General features: G+C 41.7%; 1 protein-coding gene across 1 annotated transcript in view; it reads left to right on the forward strand.

Moving 5' to 3' along the window:
• The window catches only part of LOC103363230 (pyruvate carboxylase, mitochondrial-like), a 182,665-nt gene extending 172,722 nt beyond the window's left edge, over positions 1-9,943 (forward strand). The window contains exons 12-13 of the mRNA XM_008289893.1: positions 4,217-4,411; positions 9,770-9,943. Of these exons, the coding sequence (XP_008288115.1) occupies positions 4,217-4,411; positions 9,770-9,943 (369 nt within the window). The remainder of the gene's footprint in view (positions 1-4,216; positions 4,412-9,769) is intronic.
• The last annotated feature ends 309 nt before the right edge of the window (positions 9,944-10,252 follow it).

Genomic DNA, 10,252 nt, shown 5'->3' on the forward strand with positions numbered 1-10,252 from the left:
AATCAATCTTTTCTCAGACAATCTTTTGTGCAAGCACAGCTGCTCATTCTCAGCGGAATAATGAGCCGTAATGCCACAACAGAAACCTCTTTAACATGCACAGGGAGCTCTATTGGTATTATGTCCCTCAAATGCGAAACCCTTTGAATTGACAACAATCTGTTCTGCGCGGAGCAGCTTGCGGAGGCATTCGCGAGAAAGTGAGGGCGCGGAGTTTCGAGGTCTACTTCAGTAACACTCCAAGTGCTGATGACAAGCCCGGAGCCTTTAAAAATCAAAGGAGAGAGCCGGGCTTTATGAAAATCACAACCTGGAAATTGGGAGCTTTGAGCCTCGACGCGGCGCATCGCTCAGGTGTGGAGGCAGCGTGCACGGGCAGCAACTCCCCGCTCCAGCATCGCATACATTTACAGTTTTCGTGTAGGCAGTCTCTTTTCATTCGGTCGCCGGTTTAGCTGAAGAAGATCTGAACTCCCGCTCGGCGAAAGGATATCTCCATGAATGAGGCTTTTCTTTGAAATATTAAATTCAAACGGAAAAATACATCAATGTCCACTCATGGCAGTAATTTAGCATTCAGCGTGATCGCAACATATATTGATGTCTAAATTGCAGTTTTACAACTTTTGCTTCCCTGCTGTTGCTTTTGAATTTTATTGCAGCGTGTTCACTCGTAATAACACTGTCGCTGGAACACAACACGTGTTCATTAAAACATGCATGGTAGCTTTTTTTTCTTAGCATGTTTTATTAAAGGACTGTACTTCACATTGGATTTGTGCATTTAGAGCAATTACAGATAAGCAGAATTGTATTTTTAAAAAAATAAGAGCGGAGTTATTTTAGATAAAATGTTGATTTTTAAAGAGTAAACTGATGATGAAAATATTTGCCGGTCATGAATGTTGGCAGCTCAGCACATGCAAATTGTCTGAAAATATTACCAGCATATCATCAGTGTGGCACAACATTGTTATAATTATAATTTCTACTCATCTTTCTCTTCCAGCCCTCGAGGGGCTCCATATGTTATAGTGTTGGACACTCCTCGCTCTGCTCTTCACATCTCCTCTCCTCCCTCTCTGCTCTCTCGCCAAGTGGTTTGGAACAGTTCAGCCTTTCCATTCCTCACTCATCTCGCGCTTGTTTTCTCCCCCTCTCGCCTCCTTACTCCGCTCTTCTTGTATATCCGGCTGCCATTGTTCCCAAGTGCAGGTTAATTTATGCTTTTATTCCCGGCGCCGAACAGATGCGGCGCTTTTCAGCCCCGCGCATCAAAGTCCGCTAACGAGCCGTAAACAGAGTGCGAACGGTGTCGACGGTAGAGAAAGTAAGAGACGACACTCTTTTTCACGATGGCACTTAAATATACGTCTGACAAAGAGTTTATTTCTACAGCAACTTATACACATGTTCTCCCAAGTGCTCCAGAGGTAAAAAATATATAGCAGATATAGAATAAGAAAGTACAGACAAGTTTGAGAAACGTGGCGTAAAAACAGATCAAATTAATGCAGTGGAAACGGTACAAACTACAGCTAACATCCAAAGTGAGCTGATTCTAGCAGCGAGCAGCGTAATGGCTAAAAACCATTTCCCCGTGTTCGGTTTGAACTCATCATCACTTGCTGACCCTCCAGATGTGAGAGCTCTGCCAGACTTGTACCCAACATAACAAAGGAAAATGTTTCAAGTTTCTGTAATTTTCTATTCATTTTTTTTTTTTGCAATTTAAAATATTGAGTGGAAGGAAAGACATGTTCCGAAGGTAAACGGCTGGATTTGACCTGAGCGCGCTGCTACGTCTTTATCTTTCTGTCTCTTCATGTGTGTCTGCACTGATTGTGCAAAACATCGTAATGCAAGCACTCACACTAGGACTCGACAACGCTCAAAAACAAACAAAAAAAAAGGGGTTATTTCAACAGGTATTGCAATATAAGTCATGTTACGTGTGTTTGTTTTCCACTTAAGTATAAAATTATATGATTTCGGCCGTGGTCAGTATCAAACAAGCATGTTCCCTTACATCTGAACAATATGATTTGCTGGTGGGGGCATCTGAGTTGCATTGCTGTTAGATTATAATGGCATGCTGTGATACCATTTACCTCTCTTTACAAATAGCAGTTGGGTATTGAGTATGCCATGTTGGGTTAATTGGCATAAATGACTCAAAGATTACGTAGAATTCTTGTGTAAAACAAAAATCTTGGAAAAAAACATGCATCTACTAAGATCGCTGGACCTTGTACGACGAAATAATAACACTCCTTGTAGAAACTTAAATTGTAAATTGACAAATTGTGCAAGTTTATCATCTTTCCAACTGCACTAAGCTCCAATACTGACTATTGTATACTGTCAGATCTGTAAGTATTTGAACAGTGGCACAAGTTTTGTCATTTTGCATGTGCACACCGCAACAACAGATTAAAAACAAAGCAATCAAGATGCAATTCAAGTGTAGAATTTCACCTTTAATTCAAACGTTGTAACAGAAACATTGCATTAGCCATTTGAGAATTACAGCAAATTTCACTGCTTGAAATCTGGAACCCACTGACTTTACCAAAACCCTGAGAGTTTCCTCCCTTCAAATGCTCTGCCAGGCCTTCAGTTGCTGCTTCTTTGAGGATCTTTCTGCCTTTGGTTGTGTCTTCAGTAAGTGAAAACCAGCTCAGTTGGGTTGAGGTCAGTTTACAAGAATATTCCACTTCTTGGCTTGGGTTGGCTGTATGTTTTTAGTCATTACGCCATCTGTACTGCAAAGAGCCTTTTTGCAGAATTTGAGGGAATCTGAGCTGAAAGTGCGTCTCTATACATTTCAGAAGTCCTTGTTCTGCTCCCAGCTGCAGTCACATCAATAATCACCAATGGCCCAGTTCCATTAGCAGCCATATATGTCTATGCCATGACACTGTCTCTGTCGGTTCTATCAGATTAGTTCAGATGAACCCTTTCGTTCCTATTCCATACTTTACCAGTAAAAGTTGATCTTGGTTTCATGTGTCCAAACAATCTAGTTCCAGAACCGGGCAGAGTGTTTTAGATGTTTCCTACCAAAGTCTGTTCAGGCTTTTCTGTGTTTTCTGCTTTTTTGTGTTGAAGTAAAGCTTCTGTATTGACATTCATGAAGACATCTCTTGATTGTTGACTCTCTTCACTCAGCTAAATGATGCGAAGGATATTTTTCTTCACCCAGGAAAGAACTCTGCAGTAGTTTCAGGCCCTTTGGTGTTGCTGAGCACGCCAGTTCATTCCTTCTGTTTTAGAAATCTACCAACTAGTTGACTTGGCCTTTTCTACACTTCCTGCTGTCTCTCTGATAGAACCGTTGTGTTTTTCCATCCTAATAATGGCCTCCTTCACATTTATCAACACCTCTTATTGAGTGTTCCCATGAACAGCTACCAAAAGCAAATTCATCACTTGGAATCAACTCCAGACCTCGCTAATCTGTTTTTTTGTCAGCTTGTTAAATCTGCCAAATTACAGTATAAAAGGTCTGGAGTTGATTCCAAGTGATGAATTTGCTTTTGGTCGCTGTTCATGGGGACATTGAACATGCAAGTCCAAAGAGGTGTTGATGAAAACACAGGAACGAGGTCACACATGACCACAAAACTGCTTCTCAGTCGACTAAGTGAGAATAGAAGGACTGTGTATAAAATGTTTTTTCAACAGCTTGAATCAAAGCTGACAGTCTTCACGTCATTCACATGTTGCATCATTTCAAACAGACTGTTTAGGTGTGCGGCGGCAAAATAGCAAAAACTGCATCGCGGTCCGGATTGTTGTTTCTTGATTTATTTTACACCACTTTGCTTTGAAATCATGTTCACTCGATGTTAATGAACAATTATTCATCGCAATTTGCAGACTTTCTCTTTTAGAATTTTAAGTACGACTTTAAATGTGTTCATTACAGGAATGACCTGAATCAAATCAGCTTTTGGAGTGACCTCCATTTGCCTTTAAAACAGCATTAATTCTTTCAGGTACTCACAGTTTTTTAAAACTTACTTAACAGGAAGTTTTCCAAGCATCCAAACGCATTTTTGTTCCGTGGATTTAATGTGTTCTGTCTCTTGGTGTAATTTCACACTCGCTGTGGAGATCAGGGCTCTGTGGGGGCCATATTTAAATCTGAACGTGTGAGCGTAATGACTAACGAGCTGAAAACACTTCTGTAACGCCGCTTGTCTCCCGTCAGGTCTTCAGGAGCGGTGAGGGTATGGGTATCCGTCTGGACAGCGCCTCTGCCTTCCAGGGCGCCGTCATTTCACCCCACTATGACTCACTGCTGGTGAAAGTCATCGCCAGTGGAAAGGACCTGCAGACAGCGGCCTCCAAGATGAGCCGAGCCCTGGCCGAGTTCAGGGTGCGAGGGGTCAAGGTAGGACAAACCGTTTTTTTTTTCCCCTCTGCATTTCAAGCTGCTGTTGACTCATTGAGCTGATGGGGAGTTCGGCGGATGTCTAAAAGCTTTATTGTCAAGCTAAACAGTAAGCAATTGTTGTAATCCGTGAACCCTTTGACACGAGGAGGGAATCTCTGACAGCGGAGATGTAGATTTGATGGTGTTCTCTGCTGTGAAAGCCTTGATAAGAGCTCGTCTCAGACTAGTCAAGCCAGTCCAGATTAATGGCGTGATGCAGCTAAAACTGCAGTGTACTGAATCAGCTGCAGATTACAGCAAGTTTCTGTGAAGTGGTGCTCCAGCACTTGGACACTTAGCCTTACATCTCTGTGTGGCCTGTCTGGCTGATTACATGCTCCATATTACTCCATATTTCTTGGTTTTCAGAGTGGAAACGCACTCTGTCAGTGTCTAAAACTGCCTCCAGATAAAGCACTGCAAAAAGACAGTGTTTTTTCTTATTTTTAGTGAGGCTGTGTTAACATTATCAGCAGGTGCAAACGGCTGTTGGCAGACAGCAGAAGTCACTGTCAACAGCCTGAGAATACGGAGGTAATTAAAAGTATTTAGCTGCAAGGGTTGTTCATGTAGCTGTCATTCACATCTACTCATGTCATAAAATGCATCACATCTGTCTCATGCACTTCAATTGGCTTATTTGGAGCGTTTTGTTTCTTAAAAAAAATGCTTATTTGTGCCAAGTGTTAACACTGCTTGTGTGCATTTATTTAAAATACACTTGGGAAATGGTAAAAAAAAAAACAACAAATATTCTTTGTACTGCAAAATCTAAAGTGTTAAGAATGCTCCTTAACAGATGGCTGGCAATTTATAACGCCAATTAATTGTTGCATTAGATGAGAAAGAAGCATCAAATCAGCAGTTTTATTTAGATTCCCTTGTTATCGGTTTTTCACACGTGTAGCTGCACATTTTTAATTCGTACCCTGCAATTAAAAATGAACAATTTGCTATGTGGCTGATGTAACGCATGCAGGGAGCTTGCAGCACATTAAACCCAAAAGCGTGCCGAGCTTCTAATCAGGCCGCGAGTGGAAACGGCAAACCGGTGCAACCAGAGTCTGAGGTGCTTTTGTTGTAGATCGATTAGCGCTGTCCGTGAAAAATGCCATTCTGTTTCAAGGTGACGCAAATGTAGTCGGCCATCAAGGTGAGCGAGTCGTGTGCGGAGACGGCATCGAAACAAATGCAGCGGTTTTGTAGTGGCTAAGTGACGAGATACGTTCCAGAGTAATTTTCCGTTAAACTCTGATTCAAAGCTAAAATGCCATTAATGGTTTTTTAAAAAGGTTTCCGTTGTAGGTCACTTAGCGGAGTGTCAGATAATGAGCAGATAAAAGGGCTTTATGTAAACACACACTAAGAAGTCAACCTGATGTCCCTTTAGTACACGGGCTGCAACCGAAATTACTGTGTACAACAAAAACAAGTGTTTCTCAGTGTTAAAACAAAATAAATTATTTTCTTCTTAATTGGAGACAGCAAATGACCCAGCGAGAACAGTTTGTGCTGCACGCCAGCTTCTCTGAGCAGCCTCACTGAGTGCTGTTTAGATCCAAAGAGGAATTCTTTGTATTCTCCATCAGCAAACTTACACAAACGCTTCGTACCTCACAGACATCGGCAGAGACAGAACGTTGATGCAACAACCAGCACATAACAAGGTCTTCAATTAACATTGTTTGTGGCAGCCAGAAACCAAGACAGCGCTTTCTGAAGACTTTTTTTGAGCAACACTGGCTTGCTGTTTTCCTTTTATTCTGACACCATTCAATTTAAAGGCGTGACAGCTATTTTAGTTGGTTGTACGGACTTTGTGTCCCAGAGTTTCAAAAAAAAAAAAAGCATCCAAGTGTTCTCGTCATTGTCTCACAAACAATGCGAATGTCATTCAAGTCGTCTTTTTCCTGCTTCCATGTAGGCTGTGTTTGTAGCAGCAGTTTGGCACAGCTGATAATTTCTCTGCTTTTGTAGGTTTTGGTTACTATAGACTACACAGCTGTTTTGGTGTAAAGGGATCTTTAAGCCCAGATTTCCAAATAAGCAGACTTTTTTTGTTTTTCATCCTCCTTCCTCATCTGCTTCAGTTTAATAATAGTGCATGAAATCATCCATTTCCAGCTTGAAGAACCACATTAGACATGCTACAACACACCGGGAGCCCACATCGTCTCTCCTACCAGCTAGTTAACTGCACCCACCTGGCAGCGCGGGTTTAAATCAGTCTCTGAATAGACTTCAACAGGGGAAAACCAGCAGGGCTCTGGTTCCCTAGAAACCGGATTGTTTTATTTTTGTAACATAGAATTAATGAATATGTTGTCTCGTGCTTTGGGTTTTTTTTTATTTCGTGGTGCTCTGAAAAAGTTTTTGTGAGACAATAACGGTAACCTGTGGACCTAAAAGTGTTTGTCACAAGGATCAAAAGGTGGTTGTAAATGCACCATCAATAAAAGCAGGAACAGTACCAGAACAATACCAAACAATGCAATGTAAGAGTGCACAATACTGCAAAAATCTGACATTTGGTTTTTAATATATTGGATATGAAAAAAGACAAGATTGTTAACCAGGTGGCTTGAATAACTTTCTTTAGAAAGAATTAATTATTCCTGGATGGTTAGGGTTGTCTTGTAAAGGAGCGCGTCTGCATCAAAAACAGAAAATCATTTGAAAAAACCATTTGGAACGTTTTGCAGATGGTGTAACCCTGGCAAGGACATCCAAAATAACTTTGGGATTTTGGTGGCATTAAGACTGGCTTGTCATACACAGCATTTGTGGTGCTGATTTAAATGGTCAAAAATATTCGTCATCTTACCTGGTGCGGTGGCAAACTGTGCAGACACAGTACCTGGTTTTTAGCCAACGTTATGCTTTCTCTAGCTGCAGTATTCCCATTTATTTCTGCAAACAGATCTTCCTTTTCAGTGCTGTTCCTCGTTTGTTTTGCCGTGCACGTGTGGAACCTGCATGGCAACAAGCTATATGTCTTGTGAATTAAGTTTAGGAAAACTGCAAGAACTTTTAATAAGATCAGATAAACTTGTCTTGTAGATTATTCAAGGAAAATGAGAATGGGGCAACTTATCTGTTTGTATCGAGCAGAAACACATGATGTATTTGAGTTTACATTGCACCTCCTGCAATGTGACTTTTGTGCACCACCAGACTTCTGATTGTAATATTTGATGCATTAAACTCATCATCTGTGAGGAGGAATCCGTTTTCATCGTGATTTTAAACCTCACGGTTGCACGTAATGCATTTTGCTACCGCTAATTGTCATTATAGCTGTTGTTTGTTTACAAGAAAACTCCACAGGGCACCGCTAATAGTTTCAAATATGATGTTAGCTCGATGTGGACACTGCGCGTCATCCAGTGAGTAATCAATCCGTCCTGTGCTGTCTGCCCTACAAGCTAATTAATTTGATATAGCAGGTGTCATGTATATAAATTAGCATACACATTTGGCTAAATGGAGTCTTCACATCCAGTGCATTTAATTTCTCATGGTAATACCCGCTCATGTGCCAAAGGTGACTAGTAAAAAACTGGAGGACAAGAGCCGTGGTGCCATTTTTCTTCGTTTTTGTGTTGGAGCACTTGTTCTCTGGAGGTGCTGCTTTGGAATGTCACCAGTAAGGAGGCAGAGTGTTGGCAAAAAAAAACCCCTGATCCCTGGTAATGCTTTGTCTGCTCCCAGAGATATGATGCTGAAAGTTTTATTTTCTTTCCCCCCAACCTAGACGACATGGTTACAGTACTTGCCTCCTTACGGTACCTGCTTCTGGGATTATTCGGTTCCTTCTGTAGGTATTGCAGCTTCTCAGCATCTTAAGAAAAATCTAACCTTTAAGTAAAAGTTTAAGCCAAAATGCACCAACCAAAGTTTCCTCTGTTGACACCGCCGTCCTCCCTTGTCGTGTCGAATCATGTTTGGCATTTGGGCTCCATTTATCTCCTGCTTCTGTATACAGTGCGTGCGCATGTCTATAAGCGTCTCTCTGTTTGTGTGCGCACACATTTGGGATTGTGGGCTTTGGTTTGTGCGCATAAAGAATGAGCCATGTGTGTTGGGCGGCAAAATGTCACGCAGCCAAATAGACAGAGAGGAGGGGAGTGATGGACGGGAAAGTGACAGGACATGAGGCAGCAGGGTAAAGCTAGATGGATAGAGGAGCATGGGGGAAAACAGCAAAAGGGCAATCAAGATGGAGAGTGTGTAACATAAAACGACAAGGCAGGCAGGGCGGCCCGTGGAGGCCGGTACACCTGTGGCCACTGTGCTGAAAAGACTGACAAATGTTGCTGCGTTTGCATGAATATTGTTAGCAACACAAACAAATTAGGATTCTTTAACCGATTTTTTTTCACACGGCAGATAGGTTAAGCATGTGTGGAAGCTAATTAGGAGAAATTCATTATGTCCTCTGTAACACTCGGGTCTCTGCTCTGCAGGAATATCTGCCTACCTTAATAACTCTTCCCCTGAGGAGCAGCTGTGACTAAGTATAGAAAGAGATTTCTCCACAATGGGGGCTGAGGTAGAAGCGACACTTGACATTTAGAGAGTGATGGGTGGTATGTATACATCTTTTTAGCCTTTACGAATGCAAGAGCAAAGGTGTAAGAAATGGATTAAGCTGTCTGCTCTAACGAAAGCCGCAGCTAATGACTGAATGACTAATGAGCTCAGGAATAAACACATGTTCCCCGAATGCAGCCAGTTTCCTGCAGATGGTTTTTGACCACGTTCCTGATGATTCCTGAGCTCAATGTCAAACAGAGACAGACAGAAGGATGTCTTATGTAAAGACACACTGTAGAAAAACCATGTGATTCTGACAGCAAGGACACCAGAGATACTGTAAAATAACCATCTCATAAAAATACAATCTCTGTCAATAATTTAAATGCTGTTTGTAGCCTTAACATCAGATCATGTGTGTATTTGGAAGGTTTTAATGTTTGTTGAGGAGTGTTTTCATTAAAATGTCAAAATACTGTTGTAAAAACTAATAATTTAGTTTAAATTTGCAAAATAATGTTAAGTGTAAAGATTTTTTTTTATCTAACTTTACACAGCAATCTTCTATATTGACTTGATCTGCAGTTTGAAATAATATTCACACCTTTACAATTAATATGTTCACCTTTAAAAGCCAGATTAACATTGTACGAAACACTTAAGAGATTTCAAACACACAGGACGACATGTAACCATCTTTTAAGTGCGAGCACGTACATTGGTGGTAAAAGTGTTCAGCTTCAGCAGCTACATCATTTCCTTTCATGAGCTTCTCCCACTGAGTCCTCCCAGAGTACTGTGAGTTCGATGATGAAGACCTTCTTCAGAGAGGGGGACCAGAGTACTCCAGAATACTGTGTCAGGTCTGAGGGCAGTGGTTACGATCTCTGGGGGAAAAACGAGCTGCCGACCAGCATCCACGAGCATCTTCCAGTCACGTGCTGCTCGAAGCTGATCTTGCTGTAGAGGTGTGGGGCCTCTCCTGGTTATTTTCTCTCCGTCACGGATAAACTTAACCTGTGTTGGCTTCGGTGCTGCTGATGGTAAGCAGTTGGAAGTGGTTCACTTGGTTTCCAAGGTGGAGGCGAGGCTGTTCAGGACCTGATTATGACGGCAGGTGAAACGGCCCAGGGTGAAGCTGATTTTACACTCAGTGTATGTTTGAGGGAAGCTGGTCTGGAGCAAAGGGCAAAGATATGTCAGATTTGACCGTGTATTTCTAGTATGCTGCTAGAGGTATACAGTCCAGTTAAGCATGGACTCAGACCTGTACAT

The sequence above is a fragment of the Stegastes partitus genome, unplaced genomic scaffold (genome assembly GCF_000690725.1).
Source record: "Stegastes partitus isolate 25-593 unplaced genomic scaffold, Stegastes_partitus-1.0.2 Scaffold643, whole genome shotgun sequence".
Taxonomy (NCBI): Eukaryota; Metazoa; Chordata; class Actinopteri; family Pomacentridae; genus Stegastes; species Stegastes partitus.